The sequence below is a fragment of the Pristis pectinata genome, chromosome 3, assembly GCF_009764475.1.
Source record: "Pristis pectinata isolate sPriPec2 chromosome 3, sPriPec2.1.pri, whole genome shotgun sequence".
NCBI classification, from domain to species: domain Eukaryota; kingdom Metazoa; phylum Chordata; class Chondrichthyes; order Rhinopristiformes; family Pristidae; genus Pristis; species Pristis pectinata.
The window spans coordinates 84,902,687-84,929,874 of NC_067407.1; the positions used below are offsets into that span (position 1 = coordinate 84,902,687).

The 27,188-nt window shown below is 37.2% G+C and overlaps 1 protein-coding gene across 4 annotated transcripts; it reads left to right on the plus strand.

The window, feature by feature from the left end:
• Window positions 1-138: 138 nt before the first annotated feature.
• On the plus strand, window positions 139-27,188 carry mcm8 (minichromosome maintenance 8 homologous recombination repair factor). Of its 4 annotated transcripts, none has more exons than XM_052010636.1 (19): window positions 139-279; window positions 3,386-3,478; window positions 5,041-5,123; window positions 5,581-5,730; window positions 6,011-6,108; window positions 8,957-9,155; window positions 9,238-9,323; window positions 9,531-9,682; window positions 11,525-11,723; window positions 11,808-11,838; window positions 11,956-12,100; window positions 13,240-13,377; window positions 16,048-16,243; window positions 16,686-16,905; window positions 17,891-18,100; window positions 23,878-23,954; window positions 24,933-25,122; window positions 25,601-25,741; window positions 26,055-27,186. In XM_052010636.1, the coding sequence occupies exons 1-18, from the start codon at window positions 156-158 to the stop codon at window positions 25,691-25,693; spliced, it is 2,484 nt and encodes an 827-aa protein (XP_051866596.1). In that variant the 5' UTR covers window positions 139-155; the 3' UTR covers window positions 25,694-25,741; window positions 26,055-27,186. The 4 variants fall into 4 exon arrangements, with proteins under 4 accessions (XP_051866596.1, XP_051866598.1, XP_051866597.1 ...); XM_052010638.1 differs by having other exon boundaries at window positions 26,788-27,175; XM_052010637.1 differs by having other exon boundaries at window positions 26,791-27,175.

The following is a 27,188-nucleotide window of genomic DNA, read 5'->3' on the forward strand; positions in this document are numbered from 1 at the left end:
GTCGGACGTTGAACGGCTGCCCGGGGCTCTGGCTGGTCGGTCGCGGGGTCCCCCTGCCTCGCCGGTGAACCGGTTTTAGGCAAAGCGGGGAAGGACGTTCTCCCGCCCGGCTACCCTCGGGGCAATTTGAGTGGAGACAAGGGGGAAGGTCTGCAATGTCGTCCGGTTGGAGAGGCGGCAGAAGTTGGAGGGGTGCCAGAGGGGCTGGCGGCGGTGCATGGAAGGGGAAACCCTGGCGAGGAAGAGGAAACTGGGACAAATCCAGGCGGGGTGACGGAAGTAAGTCCGGTGAAAGTCAGAACAAAAGCGGCAGATGCTGGAAATCGGAAACGTATATTGAAAGAAAAGGCTGGAAACACCCATCAAGTCGGGCAGAGAGAAACGGCGTTAGCTATTATTCCCGAGTTGGCCTGTGGGGTGCCACCTTCACCAGCTGCTCCACCAGACCAACACTAAGTAAAATTATATGTTCACCGGCTGAGAAACTTTATGCCTACTCAACCTTGATGCATTTGACACCATCCTTGGATGTTTGATCGTGCCCGGGGCATGGAATCGGGGAATTAAGGAATTTATAGGGTTCATACCGATTCAGTAAAGTAATCCAGTCAATCCCACCTCATTGCTTTTTCTCATGACTCTGTAACTTACTTCATCTTCAGTGGGAAAAAAAATATAAAGTTAAAGCCCGCACGCGTTTTTGTCACTTAACGTGATACTGCACCTTTTTCAGTCAACCACCTGTTTTGCAATCTCCCAAAGCTTCAGTTCATCTAAACCTTTCCAGTCTTGCCCTAATTCTATGGTTATCAACACACCATTTTGATGCACTGTTTTGGCTTTTTATTGTCCACTATCTCCAATGTAGAATCAGAATCAGGTTTATTATCACTGACATAAGTTGTGAAATTTGTTGTTTTGTGCAGCAGTACAGTGAAGATATAAAGATGTAAAAATTACTATGTTACAAAAAATAAATAAATAGTGCAAAGAGGAATAATGAGATAGGTTCACAGGCTGTTCAGAATCTAGTGCAGAGGGGAAGAAACTGTTTCTGAAACTTGAGTGTGGGTCTTCAGGCTCCTGTACCTCCTGCCAGATGGTGGTAACGTGAAGAGGGCATGTCCCAGATGGTGAGGGTCCTTAATGATGAATGCCGTCTTCTTGAGGCACTGCCTCTTGAAGATGTTCTCGATGGCCGGGAGGGTTATGTTGATGATGGAGCTGGCTGAGTCTACATTGGGGCCTTGATACCAGGCAGTGATGCAACCAGTCAGAATTCTCTTCACCGTACTTCTGTAGAAATTTACAAGAGTCTTTAGTGACATACCAAATCTCCTCGAATTCCTAATGAAGTGGAGCCACTGGTGTGCCTTCTTCATGATTCTAATTCTATTCTGTGTTATTTTTCCCTTCCTATAACTGCTTGCAAAAATATTCCTCCCACTTTTCCTATTGTGTTTTCTTCTTGTGTATCACCCCTTGAGGCGCTTCGGTTCCATTTGCTGGAATTCAGTCCTTACAACCCTTTCCTCTCGTGTAGTTGTTCTCGAAGGCTCATTTATTTGACCAACCTATTGATTTATCTTTGTTGTCATTTCTCTGGTCTAGTATTCACTTGCCTTAGACCAGTGAAGTTAGAAAAATTTTATTGTTACTTGCAATATAGGTTATTGTTATTAGCATGAATAATCTAATCTTGCACTTTTTTTTGCTGTTGTTGGCACAAATAGATGCCAAAACCTTTATTAACCTTGTGATTGTGAATGCTGGAAATCTGAAATGTACAGAAAACACTGGCAACATTTCACTTAATGTTTCATGTTAATAATGTCTTATCAGAACTGGGAAAAATTGGAGAATTAACAGGTTTTAAGGATCAAAAAAGTGGGAAGGTGGTGGGTCATTTGGAAAGGTCTGTAATGAGTGAAGGATAGGGATAATTAAATGCCAATCATTTAACATGGATTTTGTGTCAATTTGTGACGGCCACAGAAAATTTCATAGCTAATATTTCTACCTCGTGGACAAGTGGTCCAATTAAGAACTTGATGGTGGAGCAAAGCAAAAGGGGTGATAATAGAGTGGGTGACAGAAATGAGAAAAAATAGCTATTCCTCAATACTAACATCACTTATCTGGGAAAATGGTAGGGGAAAACATTAAATTGAGTGTCATGCAGAGAAAAAAATAATTTGCTTTAAAATGAAATGTGTAAACTTTTCTCTCTTCAAGATTAATTATTTTTGACACAGAAGTACTAGGAGAAGCAGAGCATGTAACTAAATATGCATAAAATTTCTTCTGAAGTACTACACGAATTAGTGTGCATCAAAAAGTGTTAATTGTTAAATTCAAGTGTAATTCTCACATGGCTAAACAGTGAATTTTTGGGTTTACTTTATTGCCATGTGAGAGCAGATTCAAATTACACTGGAGGATCAGCATAAAACTTGGCAGGGAGTATCATGCAGAATCCTAGACTTGCATTTTAAAACTAGTTGATTTTATTAAGTTTGGGGGGGCGGGGGGGGGGGTAAGCAAATGCTGTCATTAAAAGTGCAATAGTGTCTTGAAGACCATAAGTTAAGGTACCCAATAACCTTTCAAGTTCACTTTTCTTCCTTTTCTAATTTCTCAGCTACTTGCAGTTTTAGCACTGAATAGAAAGGATTTCTTTCAAGGGTAAAAATATCAGTGAGTGACAATACATAACAACAGCTGCAGCCATTAAAGCTGTCTGTCAGCAACAAGGCCTCCAAAAGCAGGAGCACTCTACATCTAGATTCAGTAACCAATGTTCTAACAAAGTTCCACAGCCCCATCTTGAAAATAAAAAAAAAATCAGTGTTGCACAACAGTTTTCCCCTTTCATTCACTAACAATCTAAAAAGAGCCCATTCGGGGCAAATTAACTTCATGCCATTGGGCCTTTTCCGCCAAGACTTAAACTTAGCCAAGTTGACTATATTTCAGAGAATAGATAAAGGAGCAAAAGACATCAAGTCCAGGTGAAATTAGACACTTTCTCCAGGAAAAAAATGTTTATCCCCATCTGAAAATGATTTAATTAACTTACTGTGTTTGGAAGCCATGCATTTACACTTGCTAGCAAATTTCATTTACTGTTGATGTTAGCTAAGATTGTTTAAGATTGAAATCATGTTCAATCATGTAAGCTGACTTTATTTGTTTCCAGCACTTGTTTGTATGGAGCTAAATATTCTGGAGTCTATTTTCAGCTAGTTATGCATTGTAAATCTACAAATGATGCTATTATAGTAATTTGTTACAAGAATCACAGATTAGTTATTTGAAAATATGTTGAAAATTGTTTTTCACCTTGCAAGCAATTTTGATTAATGAAAAACATCATTTGTTTTAGGTTTTCAACAGCTAAAGCCTCATTCTCGCCTAATTCAAGGAACTTTGAATGAGTTTATACCCTATAAGGGTTGGAACCTTTATTTTTCAGAAGGTAAAACTTTCAAAAGGAATTGTGTTGCAAATAATTGCAAGTGTCTATGTGAAAGTTTTAATACTTTGAAATTTTTTCAAATATATCAAACATTTGTATATCTGTCATCTGATTGGCAGAATGAATTAGGAGCAGGTTTGCCTGATGGCTCCCTTGAACTAGCTCTACCAATCAATGAGATAAGGCTATTCTGGTTGGGTGACTTGGCCCTTTTGAGCCAGCTCTACCATTCAATAAGATTAGGCTATTCTGACTGGGAGACTTGGCCCCTTTGAGCCAACTCTACCATTCAATGAAATCATGGCTATTCTGATTGTAACCTCAACTGCACATTCCCATCTCCTCTCGGTAACTTGGAACTTTCAGTGCTTAGATCCATTCTTACCATCAGTGATAAAGTATCCTGTGCGGAACTTGAACTGATAATTGTAGGTAGAATTGATGTTGCAAATATTAGGTTATGATTTCCTTCAACAAGGGAGGAAGCTGAACCACATACCTGATTTTCAACAAAACAGTCCACCAACGTTTTGGGACAGACTGATTTTGTTAACTCATTTTGACTTGATGATTAACTGGGCTAGTTATGTCAATATTGTGGATGCAAGAGCAGTTGGTAGACAAGGTAATCACACATATGGTTGCCACTTTCAAACTAGAATCTAGTATTTTTAAAAATAGAGCTCTGCTCAATGATAATCTGCAAAACTTTTAAATGCGAGTAATATACAGGAAGTCCCAGGATTACGAATGAGTTCCGTTTTTGAGTCAGTTCCTAATTCAAATTTGTGTGTAAGTCAGAACAGTTACGTACAGTTCATATCTAGTGTCAATTAGTCAAATGTTTGTCTTAGTATATAGTATATATTTTACCAAAACATCATAAATATTAAACTGTTTAGATAGAAAAGAAAAGATAATGATTAAAGGTTAACACTCTTGTTCCAATTGATGTCTTGCATACCGGAAGGAGCCTTAATTAACAATTGTCCTCTCATGGGCCGACAAACTGCTTAAAACGCGCAGTGTTTTGAGCGTCGCGCAAAGTAGTCCGCCTGTTCGTTAGTACGAACCATTATGTGTAACTCGATTTTTAAAAAAAATAATAGGCTTTATGGAGGTTGGTTTGTAAGTACACGCTTTTGTAAGTCGGGCGTTCGTAACCCAGGGACTTCCTGTAATTGTAAATGCCTAATTAAAAGATAAATGGGAGAAGAAAATCAAGAAAAAAAGAACTATATACAGTACATGGTGAAATGTAAGGAGCCTCCATATGCCCGTTGAGCCATAATATACTTGCAAGTTTATCCTAGCAAGGCTGATGTATTGAAATGGCTGCAAAAGTTTAGAGATTGTGAATTGCTTGCTTTGAACGGAAAAATGCTAACTCCAATAGGTATGAAGTATTTTACCTGATACGAAAGTCTTTCATTGAAGCAAATGAATATATTAAAGATTAAATATCCTTGATTTCTGTAATCTGAACATTCATAAAGCAAATGATAATATGACTTTTTCCTTGTAGGGTTATAATAAATTAGATTTTCAAATTTCTTTTAAAGTTTATGTTGGGAGCTCCCCTTCTGTACAAAAGATTAAAGCTTTTGAAAAGTTCTTCACAAATCATATTGATTTGTATGACAAGGTAAGCATCACAACCCTATACTTTTATGTATTTTTCGACCTTCAATGTTTACTTTTGATGGGTTGCCTTTCATAATGGGAAGTTTGATTTGCACACTAGGGAATAAAGAGGTACTAGTTTAGTATTTTTAAAACATTTGTGTTTATTGAAAACATTTTCTTAAGTTTAGTTTAGTCAGTGAATTTAAAATGTTGATAGAATTAGGAATATGACAGAGTCTGAGGCTATTTATGTTTTTTAAACATCAGAAGTGCACATTCACTCTTGGAGGCTTCTTAGTCAAACTTTCTAATATGTCAGTGCAATGACATGCAGCACTCTTATACTGCATTGGAGTGTAATCAAGAAGAAAATAAATTTAATTCATTGTTGCTCTCTGTTCAGCAATAATGCAAATAGTAATAGGAGAAGTAAAAAATGAAATTCATTTGAAAATATAAAATATTTCTCTCCAAAGGATGAAATAGAAAGGAAAGGAAGCATCCTGGTTGACTTTAAGGAGCTTGTTAATGATAAGGAGCTAACTGTTCTCATGCCAAATTTGGCCACTGAATTGAGGGATACGCCAGAAAAATTGTTGGATTGCCTGGGTTTGGCAGTTCATCAGGTGAAGTATCTTGTAACTCTTTGTGTAGTCACTCAGTTAATTGTGCATGTTAAGTCACAAATAATACTCATTATTTTACAAGATCAAAATGGATATTTTTTTGTTATTTTATTTCTTCTGAAACTAAAAGTAAAAGAGCATTCTTTCTTTTACAAAAATTCTACTGTTGTAAAAATACTATTCTGAAAGTCTCATTGTATTATATCTCTTTCAAAAGTAAACTAAATACTAATGTAAAGCTTATAACTAACTTTATGTTGTTTATACTACATTGATTCAGGTAATAACGAGAGATCTTGAAAGGCAGGCTGCTCAGTTGGAACAAGGGCTACCAAGTGAAGAGACTGCAATTGTAAATGTTCCTTTCATTCATGTACGGTATGTTTAAAACAATAATCTTGAAATGAAAACGTTTTCTTGAAAGGTTGTATTTGTTTTTGAATCAGATGAAAAGGATCAGGTAAAAGCATGTCTGGTGCGGATAGTGGATTTATTGATCAAACTTCCAAAGGTTATTGTTTAAACATCATTAATAGAAGCAATTTGCCATTTAAAACCTGCCATTATTAATACTAGTTTAGAACATTTCAGATATACTTTACTAAGAGGTATTTATGCCACAGTTATGTTATCCCGTCAATATTTTTCTAAATTCAATGCTTTATGTATGTAACCATCATACTAATATGTGCAGCATAATAAACATAAGAGAAGCAAATATTTGTCAGTATACTGAAATCTTTGCTCTGTCAGACCAACACAGTTTTATATTAAGTGTAGCTATGATTCCAAATAATTGGTTAATTAATTACTGATTTCAGACTTCACAAATTCTAGCTTAGCTGTAATCTTTGAAAGGATGACAACCATTTAGTAATTAGAGTAAGGTAGGGAGAGAGGGGGAAAAAGACCAAAAAAATCTCAATTTCTTCAAACCCAGTGACTTTCCAACATATGCATATGACATGTGCTATATCCAACCAAAAGTTCCCCACATAATGATTTTTTTTTAAGTGTATCATAACTTGTTGCATTAGTATATAGAAATAATATTAGTGCTTTGTTCTCAACAGATATGGGCACTGGCCAAATGACAAATGAGTCAAACAGCTAGGAAACAATGCCTAATACATAATTAAGTAGTCTGATGATACAGAAAATTGTATCTCAATAGCAAATTTAGTCTTTGCTAATCTTTTTCAAGGAAACTGTTTTGCCGCTGCCGCATGACATTGAAATCAGATGCTGCAGATTATTTATTTTTAAGTGCAATATGTACTTTGAAATTTGCATGCCTCTTAATTATTAGAAACAACTTCTGTAATTTGGCCATCTTAGATGTGAAATAAGACTGATAAAACTGGAAAGAAAACACCTTTAGAGAAGGATCATTGAGACATTTTGATTAGGAAAGAAGTAACTAGAAATAACAAAAGTGACTACAAATTGAGAGGCAGTACAGGGAAAACAAGTTGCATAAAAGTGATAATTAGAGGATCACAAAATTATTCACTAACTGAAGATGCAAAAATGGAGAATAAGTATGTCAGGAAAATGATGAGAACATGCTAAACTGAAAACTGGAACAGACAGAATTTGACAATGTGGTTATAGAATTGTAATGCAGCAGTTTTGGGTATATAGTGTAAGAAGATTAACACAATGAATAATTCCTTTACAGGAAATATTTTGTGTGGTAAACAAAAAGAGAATGAATAGAGAAACCAGTACAATTAAATTGGAATTTATGAAGCATTTAGTAAACTGTGTTAAAGAAAATTGCTAGAATGTTGTTTCTGTAATTCCTTTGGTCTATTTTTGTGTTCAGACCAAACCAATCCAGTTGAATTTTGAATTCCTCTGTTCAGGTAGCCCAGATGTTGTAATTCTCGAATTTGATAAAGTGCTTTTGAGAAAATTATTCAGTTTTTGTTTTACTGCCTTCAGCTGTTCATATTTACATAATTTAAGATTTAATTCCACAGTAGGAATTTTAAATCTAGATCTATACTACGTGGATGTGATTATAAAGAAATACAGCTGGTATTTTTGTAGTCTTTTGCTGCTCTATAACCATTCATGAAAGCTCTTGAGAGCCATTAAATCAGGCTGAAATAATTTGGGCAAAAGAATACAATTTAAGGATCACTTGTATGTTTTTTATTATTGGAAACGTAACAATATTTAAACATGCAATGAACCACAAATATAATCTATATATTCACAGACTAAATTTTTATTTATCATTATGTTTCTTTCCTTTAAATTTGTGCTGTATTAATAGAGCAAAGTAATTTGTCACATTAAGGTTAACTTCATCACTATGTAGTTTTGTGCCTTTCTCTCTCAAAAGCTGTTGAAATTTTCATTGACTTCTGGCCTACTTATGGCACTGAGTGTGCACGTGATTGCAAATGATGTCCTTTATGGTTATGTTGTAGAATCCTTCTTTGTCCTTTATTGGATTTGACATTGTTGAACAAGTGATTCTTCATCACACTCTTTCTGTAGGACTGCTCTTGCCTGGTTTTACTCCTACCTAATTGAATGTATGTTCAGGAATTAATTGTCTTTGTGTCAAGTGTCAGCTTTTTTAGTCTCATGAAAATTGTTGAATAAAATGCACATATTATGAGCTTGGGGTAGGATTTGGGTAGTTCATTGAGAATTTATGGAAGAGGCAGGTTAAAGGGAAAGATGTATCATGTTGCAAAAGTTCACGTAAGTATTTTATGATAGATGGTGTTGGAGTTTGAGGCTTAATTTAGGATGGAAGAGAATTCTGACACCAATCTGATTCAGTCCAAGTTAGTAGTCGAGAAGGTGGTTTACTCTTTTTAGACAATAGACTGAAGCCTGTAAATCTAAAATGAGGACTTCAGGAAAACAATATTACAAATTTTGAGGTTTGAATGTAACTATACTATTCTTGTAATTACGTACATTTTGTCAATTTTAAACTATTGTCCTAATATTTATTTTATGGTATACCAGAAACATCTGAATGTTCTGAAAGGGAAGCGTAAGTATAATTTTGTTTATTTGTGTTGCCTGATCACTATATCACCTTCCTCCTACCAGTGTGATGGTAAAAGCTTGCATTTTGCATTTGCAATTTGCAGAGAATCAGCATAAAATGTATAAAACAAAATGTGTGAAAATATATCTAAAATATATTAATAAAAAATAAATGTGTAAAACTCATGCAATATTTGTACGTTTTTAGGGTCTTTAACTATGAGCCTTTGACTTTGCTGAAAGATTTGCGAGCTAATTGCTATGGAAAGTATGTTTCTTTGCGTGGAACTGTTGTCCGTGTCAGCAATGTCAAACCATTCTGTACTAGAATGGCCTTTACTTGCAATACATGCGGAGATACTCAAAGTCTACCTCTTCCTGATGGGAAATACACACTCCCAACAAAGGTATTGTACATGATATTGCAGAGAAAAAGTACTAATAAATTTATAAATAAATGTGTAAACTAATTCTAAATTCTTTCTTTAGTGTTTAGCATCAGATTGTCGTAGTCGATCATTTACACCGAATAGAAGTTCTTCATTAACGGTTACTGTAGACTGGCAAACTATCAAGTAAGTGAACTATTGATTTTTGAATTTTCTGTATTTAGAGAGTTCGAGTTTGTAGTTGAGATACTGTAGAATCGATTTTTCTCTGGGGAGACATTTTTGAAATGCAGGCACTAACTTACTTCTGGCATACACAGATGAGCAAATCTTTCAGTCTGGAAAGCCCACTTACAATGTAGCTAAAGTATTTTATTTTTTTTTGTTATACAGACTCCAGGAGCTTGCGTCAGATGATAAGCGAGAGGCTGGGAGAATTCCTCGAACTATAGAATGTGAACTTGTTCAGGACTTGGTAGACAGCTGTGTTCCAGGTGATATGGTGACTATCACAGGGATTGTCAAGGTGGCAAATAGTAGTGAAGGTATGACTGCAGTTCAAGTTACTTGTACATCTTTTCCTTGCTACCAAGTGCAGTTGTATTTTGTGGCTTCTTATGCAAAAAAAGATCTATCCATTGGTTATGCTTTATGCATAAGCTCCTGCTTAAGTTGCTGGATGAACTGCAAAAAAGTACACCCTGCTGTGGACAAAACCGACAAAACTGGAAAAGTAATATCGATCTTTTATTAATACTAGTAATTTGCAAAAATCAGTAGGCATATTTGTTTCTGGAGCTTGGTGAGGGGGAGTAGAGAATATCTTAAAGTCTATACTTTTTAAAACGCTTTTATACCATGTCATCTTGTCGCTCCTGTTGAGATCCACTTGTCATTCTTCAGCCATCATGCTGTCCAGATGAAGGGTCTCGACCTGAAGCATCAATTGTCCATCTCCCTCCACAGATGTTGCTTGACCAGCTGAGTTCCTCCAGCAGTTTGTTTTTGCTCCAGATTCCAGCACTTGCAGTCTCTTATGTCTCAAATTTTAATACTCTAGCTATGACTCTGGATTCAACATGATAGCATTTGACATTGATGGCTTGGAGGGTGGGGTTGCTTCGCTATCTCTCAGATCCAGGCTGGGGCACCTGCAGTTCCAACACTTGGCCTATCCAGCCCCAGCCTCCGTTCCAATTGATTCATTGAATGACCCTCGCCACTGTGGAAGGTTTAAGATTTGAAACTTTTGTCAGCAGTCCACCACGTCTGCCATTTTTCCCATTCTCTGACAGATGTTGACCCCTCACCTGGATCCTCATGAGCCATTCTGTGTGTGCTTGCGCCATTGCTGTAGGCTTAATATTCTCCCTCTCAACATTGTTATTCATGCACTAAAATTATTTAACGCAACCGTCTAACTTTGTTTTGCAACATTGCTATTTCCTTTTCTCCACCTTTCATACCAATCAAAAAATAGCTTAATGTTGTTAGGAAGAATATATATTTTCAATTTGAAGTACTGTTTTTCAAAGTCGGATGGTGCTGATTTTTGCAACTGATTCTGTTGTACAAGATTCAAATGATTTAGGTTAATGATGTGTGCTGGAATGATTATGTTAGTTTAGTTACAAGCTAATAGTCTATACCACACTCTGAATGCTGATCTGGAGACGCCAAAGCAAAGAAAGGACAGTCCTGACCAAGTGCCGCTGAGTCTCCTTTATATCAGAGAACTGATTAGAATGGAGTGTGTTTCAAGGCAGTAAGTCATCCTGTGATTCATATCCTGCTAATTTTGCAATGCAATCTAAATCATTGAGATGTGTTGTAGTTTCAATATTTGTTGCAATTTGTGTTGCAACTTGCAATGCTGAGTTTGTGGCTGCAGATTTCACTTTTGGCTGCATGTGGATATAACAAAGGACATTGTGCTGTTAGTGGCAGTGTCTAAATCAAACAAATTACTGGGGCTAAAGTAATACTTGGGGTTTCCCACGTCATATTCTAGAAAAGCTGTTTATCTGCAAATTGATTAAAATAATTGAGTTGGCAACACTCACACTTCCACAACAAAGGGGAATAGTAACACCTGTATCCGTATTTTTCTACCAGTGGCAAATTCATCATTGGCTTTTGTTTAATGCAATCGTCCACATTCCAAAATCAAAATAAGGGTCTTGTGCCATTTTAAACCTGTTTATGAGATTTATGAACTTGTGCCAAAGAAACTGGTAGCATTCTATCCCAGAGGTTTACATGAATGTGGGAGGCTGTTCCTATTCTGTGCAGTTTTTACTCCATTGGTTCTTTTGATTAACTGTGACGAAGTTAGGAGAAAATACACTAGTCCTCTATACACTCATTATTCTGTTTCATCTCTTTAGGAAAATCCAGAAACAAAGATGACAAGTGCATGTTCCTCTTATATATTGAGGCCAACTCTATAAGTAATAGTAAAGGACGGAGGAATGTGAGTTCTGAAGAGGTTTCTGGTGATTCGTCATCCATGGAGTTTACACTTAAAGATCTTTATGCAATTCAAGAGATTCAAGCTGAAGAAAATCTTCTCAAATTATTTGTTAAGTATGTTGTTCCCTATTTCTTTAGTTGCCTGTCAGAATGACTCTACAGTTTTAAAGACATATACGTTTATATTTTGTTTTGTAGTTCGCTATGCCCTGCTATATATGGTCACGAGGTGAGTGTCATGGTTTAGTTTAAAAAAAATTAGAACTTTTTCCTTGCTCAAACATATTTTCAGCTTTTTTTGAAGATAATGAAAGCTTCAGGTAAATAGTTCTTTTATTATTTGTAGCTTGTCAAAGCAGGATTATCATTAGCACTCTTTGGAGGCTGCCAAAAATATGTGGATGATAAAAATCGTATTCCTGTTCGAGGTGATCCTCATGTGCTGATAGTTGGTGACCCTGGACTTGGAAAAAGCCAACTTTTACAGGCAAGTATCATGTACGGATATCTCCTATAAAAAGGAAAATTTGACCATTCTCAAACTTGCATAAATCATTTCTTTAAAACAAAATATCTTCAATGCTTTTTCATCTTGAGTTGTTGACTAAGGCACAGTGGTTGGAGTGTCAGCTGTCATTTGATATCTTGTTCAAGGTTGTGCATCTTTTTAAGATAAGGAGGATATCTTATTGATTTTTCTCTAAATGTTATCTTACAACTAAATTTTGGCGCTGGAGTGGGTGATAGTGAATGAAAGCAGAAACATAGACTAGTGTCTTTTTTGCTGATGCTGATTTGTAATTGCTGTTCTTTAATTCCCCACTGAATTCTACATTGCTCTGTCTGCTAATACTATTACATTGTAAAAAACTTAATTTTTCATGCCGTTCAGCTGTTTGCTTTCATTGGATAAAGTTCAGTATACAAGTGAGATAGGCTGATTCCAAAGCAGTTTATAGTGGGCAAACTAAGCAAAATGTTGGAATAAAGATATCCATTCCTGGAAGTTCATTGTTGTCTCTACATTATCAAACTCACTTATGAAACAAGGCATATTTAAATGATTTGATACCACATATGAATTGTGCTCTCTTCTATCGAAAAAATATTGATGAAGTAACTTCACATATGTTGAATCCTCATGCAGTAATATTTCAGGGCAACTTAATGGCTTTTATTTTTTGCTTGGGAGAATATACAACTCTGGTAAATGGCTGAAAATGTTTAAAATGCCTAAGCTGTAACTTGTATGCCCTTCTTGCAGACTACATCATTAAAATCAAGGACCTGTTGCAAAAACTAAATTATAAATCTGAATTTGATAGAGTCCTTTATACCGTCAATTTATTTTGTTTCTATTTACTCAGATGTTCCCTGTAGGCTAAAATTTATTGTTGACAAATCTATAGTTGGGCATTTTATTTGACTTATTTGGTTGCGAATACTTATTGGAAATAATGTACTATGAAATGTTAAAAGCATAATAAATGCTAAGATTTGATACTTGGGAGCATGTTGACTGTTTTGATTCTACCAGCTATTGACTGTAGAACTGTGGTGCTAATTTTTCACTTTATATTTAGCCCTGTTTTGTGCTTGAGCACCTACTTTTAATTTTATTCTTAGGCAGTGTGCAATATTGCCCCACGGGGAGTATATGTCTGTGGCAACACCACCACCACTTCAGGACTTACTGTCACTTTGTCTCGGGACGGTGGATCAGGAGACATTGCATTGGAAGCAGGGGCTCTTGTACTTGGTGATCAAGGTAATTCACAAATTAGATGTCAGTGATTGAAAACTTGGGTATTACAATACAACTGTAAGTTCATTGAGTGTATTTCTGACCACAGTACTTGGTTGAGTGTTTAAGAATTGTAAAATTAATCTAGCCTAATTCATTAGTCTGTGAGATGCTGTCTGTTTATAATTGCCAGTTATTTAAAAGGAACAGGAAAATCGGTGCGAGTAGTAGATTAGATTTTGGAAATAAGTTGAATTCTTGGCTGTATTTACTTTGTGACTATGGGATAGGGTGGGGAATAAAAAAAATACTTCAACATAGCTTAGAAATGTTGTAACACAAAATTTATGTATGATAGCCAAAGAAATCGTTATCAAAATCCTGATCACAAACAAAATTGAATATTTGATACACCTCTGGATTTTTGTTCTGGGTCTGTGCATGCGCAGTGATATTGAAGACATGCAGTGATTGTCTTGAAATAACTTCCACATAATTGTGAGGTATGCACAAGTGAAATAGCTTAAGTAAGGAGTTGGACTGAGCCTTGGTGTTATTTAAAGCAGCTCTGACCGTGCTCAGAGGTATCCATTTTTCTTGCAGCAGGGAAGCAGGTTCTTTGGCCCATCAACTCCATGGTGACCACCAAGCACCTATTTATACCAATCCCATTTTATCCTTCCCAGATTCCCATCGACACCTCTCAGATTTTACCACTGACCTACACATTACTGACAATTTACGGTGGACAATTAACCTATGAGTCCGCATGTCTTGAAGATGTGAAGTGAAACCTTTACCATCACAGGGAGAACATGGAAACTGCATACAGACAGCACCACAGATCAGGATTGATCCCAGGTGACTGGAGCTGTGAGACAGCAGCCCCACCTGCTGAGCCACTGTGCTACCCTTCCAAGTGTTTTGTTTTTCCTAGTGATTTGCTCTCAGACTTCACTGTTTCTCCACTAACAATGTCCTCAGGTTTTTTTTTACCTGCCAACTTCCTGACACACAATTTCTTGCCCCTCCCTATGGACTGTTGCCCTGATCCCAACAGCTCTGCAATCCTCTCTTTTCCCCTCTCTGCTAGCTAACGTGCTTCCAAACCTTCTGTAATCTTCGCTCTCTGCTGAGGCAGCAATCCTAGAGAAAAGACCTTTGTATGAATTTCCTGATTTAAACGTACCTCTGTTGCACATGATATCATCACAAATGAAGGACGATTGCAGCTGAATGACCTTGTGTCACATTAACATGCTTCTTTGGGTGCAGTACAAGTTCAATGCCAATACTCAAGAACAAAAATTGGGCTGTCAATTAATTGCTCTTAATATGTGTAATAAATGTGACTGTAAGTTAAAATATTACATTTCTGATGCATAATTGCACACAATAGTGCAGAAAAAAATTGCACTAGAGTATTCAAAAAAAATTTGTAATGCTTTCTGTGAGCCTCATCCAATGAAGCCCCTTCCCCAACCCTTTGTTGAAGAACTTCGTAATATCTCTTCAACTTGCCAGGCTGCTGAAGGTGGGAGATAAGGTTGATGAGGCAGCTGAGAGAAGTGTATGGGATACTTTTACTTTGGTGGCAGTGAGTACAAATATTAAGAAGTCACATTTACAAATAACTATTTGACCCTCTATGGCACAGTGGTGCAGCTACTGCCTCTTACTCCAAGGTTCAATGCTGACCTCTGGTGCTGATTGTGTGCAGTTTGACATTTCCCCTGTGACTGCATAGGTTTCCTCTTGTTGCTTCAGTTTCCACCCACATCCCAAAGTTGCGTGGTTGGTAGGATAATTGGCCCCTGTAAATTCCCACTGCGGTGTAGGTTATTGGTGTAATGTACAGGAATATGGGAAGAATAAAAATGGAATTAGTATACGATGATTGTGAATGGGAACGTGAACTTGGTGGGCTGAAGAACTGTTTCTGTGCTTCCTGACTATGATTCGGTGAAAAGGTCAGAGTTTTAACAAGGCATTGGAAAGTTTACAGAATAAATTTATCTGGGATGATGAACTTCATTTATGAGTAGAGATTAAAGAAATATTGGGATTATTTTCCTAAAGGCAGGAAAGGTTGTGGGGAAAACAGCCATTCAAAATTATGAGAATAGATTTTTCTGGTTTTGCTGTTTCATTATTATTGGATATTTCTGCACATTTAATCTGTCTGATAAAAGTGGCAAAAGAACTAAACAGAAAATCAAGAGACTATTCTATGCATTAAGAATTGTTGAGATCTGGAAACTAGAACTTGAAAGATTCTATAAGTTTTGAAAGCCAATTGAAAATGTAATTGAAGAGTACTAATTTGTTGGGTTATGAGGAAAAGGATGGAGAGTAGGACTAAATTAGATTTCTCTTTCAAAGAGCTGGCAGAGCACGGAGTTGAATAGTGGCGTCATATTTGAAAGACTAGTGCTAGGATAAGATCTAGGCCTGTCAGCAAGGCCATCACAATCTGCATTTCATTATTACTCAGATTTGAATCCTGAAGCTTCAGCATGTATTTCAGCAAGTTTAAGTTTAGCTTTCTTTTCACCTTGTTCCAAAACAGTAGTAGCAATGTTATTGTAGGCTTATTGGTTTGCCAGAAACTACTAGTATTATTTATTTTGGTATAATTGAAATTTCTTCTGTTATGGTAGAGTGTTATACTAAATTTTCTCTGACACATTTCAGGGATATGCTGTATTGATGAATTTGATAAAATGGGAAACCAGCACCAGGCCTTACTGGAAGCCATGGAGCAACAAAGTATTAGTCTAGCCAAAGCTGGAATCGTTTGCAATTTGCCAGCCAGAACTTCAATTCTTGCAGCTGCTAATCCAGTAGGAGGTCACTACAGTAAAGCGAAAACAGTGTCTGAGAACTTGAAGTAAGTTGTGCTTGTATAAGGAAGTTTGATGCATTGACAGTTCAAGTAGTGTGACAGGCAGTCCTTCCAGCATTCCATATTATGTAATATAGATGTATGTGATTTTATATAATTTTCTCATATAATAGATGTATTTCTCCTTATTAATTTTCCATAAGCCTTAGCAACTAGCTAGAGGGAGCTAAATTTAGGGCATTAAAAAGCTACAACTAGTTAATTTTTTCCAAAAATCCGATAAAATTTATTAGTTTAACAAAATCGTCTGAGGTTATTCAAACATCTAAAAAATATTGCTTCCTTAAGATAACCATTTGATTTTTCTTTTTTATGTAGAGTAATATTAAGCATGTCAATGGCAATCAGTGTTCTATTTTTACAGAATGAAATTATGCAAAAATACCTTAACAGCGTATAGTTTACATTTTTATATTTAATATTATAGAATGGGTAGTGCCCTTCTTTCAAGATTCGACTTGGTATTTATTCTGCTTGATACTCCAAACGAAGATCATGACAACCTTCTTTCAGAGCACGTGATGGCCTTGCATGCTGGGAAAAAGGCAGTCTTGAGCAGTGCCTCAGTTTCGCGTCAAAGCACACAAGATGCGAATGGTTCATTTCTTGAAAGTGCACCAGATAGACCTTTAGCTGACAGATTAAAGGTACAAATATATCCATAAATAATGAAACCATAAGTATTTATGTGACCTGTATATAATTGTATGATAATAGTCATGAATAAGACAGCACTTTGATGGTAACTGGAATTAAAGTATTAAATTCTCACCAGCCATTAACCCAAAACTGAAATACAATTTTCTGCTTGTTGTACAGATAAGGTTAAAATGCTATGGAGACCCTAAAAATCCAAAATTTAGAATTGAGAAATTTCTGGGAAAATGTACATTATATTGGGTGAAGCGTATCCTATCACTAGGTGTCTGGGTGTAAATATGGTCAAGTTTAGAGGCACAACTAAGACATTTTCGCAGTTGGGATATTTGATCACTTTCACTAGGGTTGTGGATGAGATGTATAATAATCATAATAGAGCTTCACAATGTGTTTCTAAGACTGATCTTTAAGTAGATAACTGAGACAGAATAGATGTGATTTCTCTGTACTTGTCTGTGAGTCATAGTTTTAATGCTTACTCTAGCTAAGTGCTGAGAGGGCAATACTGTTCCATGACACCTGGACAGCCTTCAATTGGTAAGAAATGGGAGACAATGTGGATTTAGTACTTAGGGATATGGGTAAATGAATACTGGCTCATAAAACTAGTATCAGATATTAATTCATTTGTGTGGCTTTTATGATTATTCTAGGCTCCAAACAAGTAGCATTCTGTATTTGAAACAAGTGTCTAGATTTTTTTTTGGGTAATTTAATACACATACCTATAAATTAATTCCCTGTCAGCAGCAATAAATTTTCTATAGTGTAGCATCAGTGCATTGTACTGTGCCACCAAAATTGAATTTCAGAAGCTGAGTAATCCTCTGAAACTACTTGTGCATTTAGTGCTACAGTGCATTTAGTGTTGTTGACTGGGATGTCTTTTTCCATGGTTGACTGTAAATTGAAATCTGATGTTTGTTTCCTTCACAGTATAACATTGTCATCTAAAGTGTTTGTGTTTGAAAGGTTTCCTCTGGAGAATATTTTGATCCTATACCTCATCAGTTATTAAGAAAATATGTAGGATATGCACGTCATTATGTTTGTCCAAAGTTATCTGCTGAAGCAGCTCAAGTACTTCAAGAGTTTTACCTAGAGTTGAGGAGACAAAATCAAGGTCCAGATAGTACTCCAATTACCACAAGACAACTGGAGTCTCTTATAAGGCTCACAGAGGTAAATATGCATATATTTTCAAAAGCTAAAAAATTCTTTGCTTCCTGGAAAGATGTGTTAAGTGGGAAGCATTCAATGGGCCAACAGATTTTTTTCCTTAAGAGGGCCTGAAACTACAAAATTCTTTTGTGTATGTGAGGTACAAGACTTCAAATCCTTTCCAATGGGTAAAACCATACATTCTGTGCTATAAGAGAGAGGGCTGTGAAGAAGGGGGATGGTCACGATGAGGTGGGGACCCTGAAAATTGTGGAGGGTTGGTGTCATAGTTATGTGGGAGAAGCAATTGGGTTGGGGGTCATTGAGCAAGAGTCACAATGAAGGTTATATTTTTAATTTAAGTGTAGACCCAACTGAAAACTGTTTTTCAGCACCAGATTTCACACTCTGGCAGATCCTCTTTTAAGTTGTGCCAAAGCATGCCTCTAATGCCTTGGCAAAGCTTTTTCTGCAGGTTTAGCCCATGCATGCACGTGCAACATAAATTCATGGAGGAGATATCCCAATTTTACATGTTAGCTTGTCAGATGCATGGAAGACTTCGGAGGAAAATTGTGGACTCTTCAATTCACAGAACAAGTTCCTAATTTTAATCAAGTGCACAAAAATGTTCTTGGGGCATCTGGTGATGCTTAGTTTACATTTGACAAAAGCAAACACAACATATAAGTATGTCAGAATCTTCCATTTTCCTTGTTCTTCATTTTGATCTTGAAACCAGATGGAGAGCATTGAAATTGAGTATTATTCAAAGCATAATGTTGTGACTTATTTGAGTAAATTCTGCACTTCTTTTGGGAAAGATTACTCAAATTAATTTCAACCTGTAGAATTAGTGGGGAATGTTAGTTTCCTGAGAAGTCCTGCAGAACTTACCTGCAGGGTTCCTTTAAGTGTGAAGCTTGATATAACAAGCTTCATGCCTTTTGGGTTGGAGGTTTGCCTCAAAGGGCATAACTGGTAAGAGCAGCAGGTGTGGGATGAGAAAGATCATGGAGGGAGGCATCAGAATTTGGCTGCACATCCCAGTGGTTGAGTGGGGTCTGGGTCAGCAGCTGGGGTCAAAATGGGAAATTGGATGGTCAGGTGGTGATTTCTGGTAAGCATCAGGAAATGCTTATGTTCTTTCTGGATTAGAAGCAATACCATAAAATCACTTAACTCATGGATTCACCCCTTCTCCCCTAGTTTCAGCTGTCAGATTTGAGGCCTGGAATACCCAGTCATCTGGTTATTAAAAATATCATTTTAAATAAAGGAATTGTACATAATGCTAAATGACTAATATATAGATTAATTTCCTTTTCCAAAATTTTGCATTCGCATCTCAAATGAGGCTGAGCTGTATAACGGATATATTATTCAGTACTGTTTAAGACTCTCTAGCCTCTAGAGCTGCTAGTTGTCAAATTCCAACCCTCCCAAAATTTTACTTGTGGCATTCTGTCTCATATTATCCCTAACCTAAGACCATAAGACATAGGAGCAGAATTACGCCATTTGGCCCATCGAGTCTGCACTGCCATTCAATCATGGCTGATTTATTTTTCCCCCTCAACTCCATTCTCCTGCCTTCTCCCTGTAATCTTTGACGCCCTTACTATCAAGAACCTATCAACTTCCACTTTAAATATACCCACTGACTTGGCCTCCACAATCATCTGTGGCAATGATTTCCTCGGATTCACCACCCTCTGGCTACAGAAATTCCTCCTCATCTCTGTTCTAAAGGAACGTCCTTCTATTGTGAGGCTGTGCTCTATGGTCCTAGACTCTCCAACTACTGGAAACCTCCCCTCAATGTACGTTCTATCCAGGCCTTTTAATATTCAGTAGGTTTCAATGAGAATCTCCCCCCCCCCCCCCCCCCCCCCCATCTTTCTGAACTCCAGTGAGTGCAGGCCCAAAGCCATCAAACGCTCCTCATACATTAACCCTTTAATCCCTGGGATCATTCTCATAAACCTCCTCCGGACCCGCTCCAATGCCAGCACATTTTTCCTTAGATATGGGGCCCAAAACTGCTCTCAATATTCCAAATGCAGTCTGACCAATGCCATGTAAAGCCTCAGCATTGCCTCCTTGCTTTTATATTCTAGTCCTCTTGAAATGAATGCTAACATTGCATTTGCCTTCTTTACCATCGACTCAACCTGCAAGTTAACTTTTAGGGAATCCTGCACTAGGACTCCCAAGTACTTTTGCACCTCCAATTTCTGAATTCTCTCCACATTTAGAAAATAGTCTGTGCCTTTATTCATTCTACCAAAGTGCATGACCATACACTTCCTTATGCTGTATTACATGCCCATTCCCCCAACCCATCCAAGTATTTCTGAAGACTCCCTGCTTTCCTCAACACTTCCTGTCCCTCCACCTATCTTTGTATCATCCGCAAACTTGGTCACAAAGTCATCAATTCCGTCTTCCAGATCATTAACATACTGTATAACATAAAAAGTAGCGGACCCAACACTGACCCCTGCAGAACACCACTAGTCACTGGCAGCCAACCAGAAAAGGTCCCTTTTATTCTCACTCTTTCCCTTCTGCCAATCAGTCAATCTTCTATCCATGGTAGTACCTTTCCTGTAATACCATGGTCTCCTATCTTGTTTAGCAGCCTCATGTGGCACCTTGTCAAAGGCCTTTTGAAAATCCAAGTAAACAACATCCGCTGACCCTCCACTGTCTTTCTTGCTTGTTACTTCCTCAAAAAATTCCAACAGGTTTGTCAGGTAAGATCTCCCCTTAAGGAAACCATGCTGACTTAAGCCTATTTTATCATGTGCTTCCAAGTACCCTGAAACCTCATCCTTAATGATGGACTTTAAAATCTTACCAACCACTGAAGTCAGGCTAACTGACCTAGAATTTCCTGTCTTTTGCCTCCCTCCCTTCTGTAAGGGTGGAGTGACATGTGAGATTTCCCAGTCTTCTGGAACCATTCCTGAATCTAGTGATTCTTGAAAGATCACCACTAATGCCTCCACAATCTTTTCAGCTACCTCTTTCAGAACCCTGGGGTGTAGTCCATCTGGTTCAGGTGACTTATCTACCTTCTGACCTTTTCAACTTACCAACAACTTCTCCGTAGTAATAGTGACTACACCCACTTCTGCCCTATGACTCTCTTGAATTTCTGGCATGTTGCTGGTGTCTTCCACAGTGAAGACTGATGCAAAATACTCATTCACTTTGTCCGCCATTTCTATGTTCCCCATTGATACTTCTCCAGCATCATTTTCCAGCAGTGCAATGCCACTCTTGGCTCTCTTTTACTCTTTATATATCTGAAAAAACTTTTGGTATCCTCTTTTATATTATTGGCTAGCTTACCTTCATATTTAATCTTTTCCTCCCCTTATTGTTTTGTTAGTTGCCTTGTGTTGGTTTTTAAAAGCTTCCCAATCCTCTAGCTTCCCACTAATTTTTGCAATATTGTATGCCCTCTCTTTTGCTTTTCTGCTGTCTTTGACTTCCTTTGTCTGCCACAGTTGCCTCATCCTCCCTTTCGAATGCTTCTTCTTCAGGATGAAATGATCCTGCGTCTTCCAAATTACTCCCAGAAACTCCTGGCATTACTGCTGTACTGTCATCCCTGCTTGGGTCCCCTTCCAATCAACTTTGGCCAGCTTCTCTCTCATGCCCCTGTAGTTACCTTTGCTCAACTCTAACGGTGATACATTTGATTTTAGCTTCTCCCTCTCAAACTGCAGGGTGAATTCCATCATATTATGATCATTACCTCCTAAGAGTTCTTTACCTTAAGCTCCATAATCAAATCTGGTTCATCACACAACACCAAATCCAGAATTGCCTTTCCCTAGTGGGCTTGACCACTAGCTGCTCTAAAAAGCCATTTTGTAGGCATTCTACAAATCCCTTCTCTTGGGATCCAGTGCCAACCTGATTTTCCCAGTCTACCTGCGTTTTGAAATCCACCAAGACCACTATAACATTGCCCTTTTTAACATGCCTTTTCTATCTCCTGTTGTAATTTGTACCCCACACCTGGCTACTATTTGGAGGCCTGTTTATAACCATCAGGGTCTTTTTACCCTTGCAGCTTCTTAACTCTACTCGCAAGGATTCTACATCTTCTGATCCTATGTCACTTCTTGCTAAGGATTTGATTTCATTTTTTACCAGCAGAGCCATCCCACCCACTGTGCCCACCTGCCTGTCTTTTTGATAGGATGTGTATCCTTGGATGTTTGGCTCCCAGCTGTGACCTTTCAGCTACGACTCTGTGATGGCCACAAGTCATACCTGCCAATTTCTAGCTGCGCTATAAACTCCTCTATCTTATTTCGTATACTGCGTGCATTCAAATATAACACCTTCAGTCCTGTATTCGCCACCCTTCTTCTCAAGTTTGTCTTAATGTTGCTTGAGGTTAAATTCAATCCCTTTCTAAATTTTCTCTTGTTCTTTATTTTGGGGACTTAAATAACCTCTCCTTTCCGTTTACTTTATCCATGCTTTTCCAATATTTTGAACCCACTCCCCTACTATTTAGTTTAAAGCCCTATCCACAACCCTAGTTATGTGATTTGCAAAGACCCTGATCCCAGTATGGTTCAGATGGAGCCTGTCCCATCGGAACAACTCCTTCCTTCCCCAATACTAGTGCCAATGTCCCACGAATTCAAACCCACGTCTCCCACACCAATATTTGAGCCACGTATTTAACTCTCTGATCTTATTGACCCTGTGCCAATCTGCACATGGCTCAGGTAGCAATCCAGAGATTATTACCTTTTTGGTTCTGCTTTTTAATTTAGTCCCTTGCTGCCCAAACTCTCTTAGGTAGAACAAGGAAACTGGTTCTGCTATGTCGTTGGTACCCACATGGACCATGACAAATGGATCTCTCCCCTCCCGTTCCAAATTCTTCTGCAGGTCAGATGAGATGTTCTGAACCCAGGCACCTGGCAGGCAACACAGCCTTTGGGACTCTCGATCCTTGCGACAGAGAATTGTGTCTATTCCCCTGACTATACTATCCCCAGTTACATCTACATTTCTCTTCTCTTCTCTTCTCTTTCCCCCCTCTTAAATGGATCCCTGAACCACGGTGCCATGGTTAGGTTGCTCATCCTTTCTACAGTCCCCACCTTGCTAAAGTTTCCTAACAACTTCTTATTGATTTGAAAAATTATGATGTTTACTTGAACATTATCTTGAAGGCAGAAGTTACCAAATATTTCACTTCTGGATTTACCAATGCGTGTTGTCGAATCAAATTTATTGTCATATGCACAAGTATGGAGAGGTACAGGTACAATGAAAAACTTGCAGTAGCATCACAGGCATGTAGATTCAGACAACAAACAACATAAATAGTGCATGAATTATGCAAGACAGTGAAGAAAAATACTGTGCAAAACAAGACATTAGTGAAAAAACACAGATCCATGTTAGTGCATGAGGTGGTCCATAGTATTCTGTTGCTGGGGTAGGATTAAGATTGTGCCGCTCGGTTCAAGAACCTAATGGTTGTAGGAAAGTGTTCCTGAACCTGAGATGTAGTGGCAAAACTGGCAGTCCAGGGCGCAGGTTGGGAGGGTAGAACTGATAGGCAAGGTTGCCTTGAGGCTTCCTCTAGTACATCATTATTGATAATGACTTCAATTGTATTAGTCCAGTTTTCTGGCATTTTCTTCTAAAATCTCAATCCTAACCTCACTTTCAGTAGTCTCATTAAAAGTGGGATACATTATTATTCAGTTCAACTTGATATTGGAGAAGAAATCTTTATTTTTGTTTGAAAGGCAAGAGCAAGATTAGAACTTCGAGAAAATGCAACAAAAGGTGATGCAGAGGATGTTGTGGAGATCATGAAACACAGGTAATCTTTCAAATATTCTTTTACAGGATGAGAAGTAGTAATTAAAGTGCATATTTTGCTCTTTATATAAGGCTACATTATGAAACATAACATGAACACAGGCTAATTCATTTCTTCCTCATAATTATGTTTAATGTTGGCAGTGAACGGAGTTGTAAAGGAAAACTTCATATCCTGGAAATGTGAAATAAAAACAGAAACTTATGAAAATACTCAAGTCAAGCAGTATCAGTCGTGAGAGGAACAGAATTAGCATTTCAAGTCCATGACATCTAATGAGAGGACATCTGGAGGGCTATTGTTGTAATTAAATAATATCAAGTTGAATACAATTGGGTGGCTTATTTCAAAGACCTTATAATAAAGACAAAAGGTCATTCATGCTCAGTTTTCTGCTTATGAATTCTTTCCCTATTTTTAAGATTGCAAGAGCATGTTGGAGAAGTAAAACAGAAAGTTATTATGCTTTAGAGCTGAATGTATAGTCCAAAATTGGTCTGATTATTCTAGTATTTTGGAGAGGTGGCTTGGAGCTTCATATAAATTTGTAAAATCCCATTTAGTTTGTAATAGGATTAACTGAGTTATAAATATAAATTGGTAGCTTGATGGAGTGCTTTGAATGGTGGCACAGATTATTAAGAAATTGAATTTCCCAACCAGATGAGAAAGTAAAATTAAAAATGTATAGAAATCAGCATAGTATTCTAGTTTTTATACTAATTTGAAGGATCAGTGGTTTAAAAAATATGAAGTACCTTGCTCGTCATACAGCCAATTAAACCTACTTAACATTTTGGCAGCCATTACCTTATCAATAACATAATGCAGTAAAATTCTTAAGTGATGAATTTCATTAACTCATTTCTGTCATACTGGTTTTTGTTTGGACAGTTATATATTGCATGTTTGCTCATTTCTTTTATAGGGCTAATGTATTTCTTTTGTTTCAGTAAATCACCTTTTTTGTTTTCACAGCTTATTAGATACTTTCTCTGATGAGTTTGGAAGATTAGACTTTCAGCGCTCACAGCATGGATCTGGTATGAGCAAACGATCCCAGGCAAAGCGATTTGTGGCTGCTTTGAACAGAACAGCAGAACAGACTTATAAAACTATTTTTGAATTTCAACAACTCAAGGAAATAGCAAGAGAGATACAAATACAGGTAAATCTCTTTTGTAATTTAGAAGTACTATGGTGCTTGGGAAGTTAATTTGGATGTCCTGAGGTGAAAAGTATATAAATGCTGTTTGTTCCTTTTGTTTGTTTCTTATGACCTTTCTTCAGCTTCTTTCCCTTGTCTTCATCCCTGCCTTTTAACATTCCATACCCCACCTCATCCCAATTCAACACTTCACTTTTTGACTGCTCTATCAGCCCACCTTTGGTGTAACTTGCAGTCATTTTCGTCCTACTCAAAACTATTGCCCAAAATCAGTTTTCCCTTCAAACATCTTGCAAACCCATCTTTTTCACCTAACCTTGGAGAATTGTTCTGACTCCCTCAATATCCTCATTTATATTCTGACCTTTTCTTGTAGTATTTCTCTGCAAAAAGCCTTGGGATGCCTTGTATGTTTAGGGTGCTTTGTAATCTCAGATAAAGATTAAATTTCAATAATGTTTTGTCTTAAATTATGCAGGTATCTGACTTTGAAGGATTTATCCATTCTCTGAATGATCAGGGTTACTTGTTAAAAAAGGGTCCAAGGCTTTATCAGCTCCAAACCATGTAATTGCAGGCTAATCGGGAGTCTGCCTCTCAGACCAAACATTCTCCTACAGTAAGTGCCTTTGTAGAATTATTTTGACCTCGTCAAAGGAAAACAAAGGCAATGGAAACTAAAATGACATTACTTCTGTGGGGTATGTCTTTTAAGTTAGAGATCAATATAGTATAGGTGTTGGAAGTATTTAATTACTTGTGATGAAGCACATTTTTAGTCTTTAGGTTGGGGGGCGGGGGGGAAGGTAGGGATTGGAAATTATACTAGTCATTCCTGACAGTGCTGTATACATTCAGGATACTTAATTTTTTAACCTTTGAGTTAGAAGTGGAACTGAATTGTTTATTCTGATTATTTTCCTTATCTCCAGAAATATTCAGTCTTCAGTAAGGAAACTGAACTGGAGTAGGATGTTGATCTTCACCCAGCCATGAAGGCTTGAATCTACATCCTTTTGCACTCCAGATAACGAGTTCTGGTGTTAGCTATATTTTTGAGGGAAGTACAGAGAAGGATTTTGAGTCATCAAAAAGTGGAAAGTTGCACTGTACTACTTTAGCATTATTGGCAGAGGCTAGTGAAAATACAATAGTCACCATCCTCTGGTGTACACGTTGCTTGGGAGAGTGATTAAAAAGTAATCGAAATCTACAAATAATCTCTGTAATATTACAAAGGGAAGTTGAGTTTACATAAGAGACTTTAGTTGAAGTGGTGAGAGAACAGGTGGAATTAGACCACAATATGCAGACATTTACTTGCCATTTTAAAATTGTATTATTTTGTCTTTGCCTTTGCAGTTATAAATTCGTTTTTAAATTCATGATGGAAACTTCAAATTTAAACTTGTCAGCTTGTAATTGTATCCTGCCATTTGTGGCTCTAACCCATTAGAAATATGAATCTAAGAATTTCTACCAGGAACATGTTGACTAAATATATATAGTAAAAGATTACTTTAAAATCAGTTGTGGGGACAGAAAAGAAGCATGTGGATTAGTTTAATGCACTTTTTGATGTTGGATGTCTGAAATTAAAGAAATAAAATTTGATGTCAGTTTGCTGGTTTCTTCAACTGAGTTTTATCTGTGCTCATCCACAAGTAGGAGTCCACTGTGGAAGTGTGGGTTGTATATGGATTTGAGGCATTTGGAGAAGTTTCTACCCAGTGTCGGGTGAAGGAAGCGAACATTTTTCAGCAAATATTTTTCCTTGATTTAATAACATTATTACAAATATTAAATGGATGATATTTTGTCACTTTGCATATTTATTGTATGGAAATGCATCTCATTTCTGCAGAAATTTTACTTCATTAGTAGAATGAATTATCATTTATACAAACATAGCTTTTAGTTGATTCAAAAATACTGTGACATCATCATTTTTACAAATGTACACAACAGTTTTTGTTGGTCTTATAGAAATGTATTTTGAAAACATAAAAACTACTAAAATTATATTTTTATTAACAGTCTCAAAATAAATGCAATGTCCACACCTT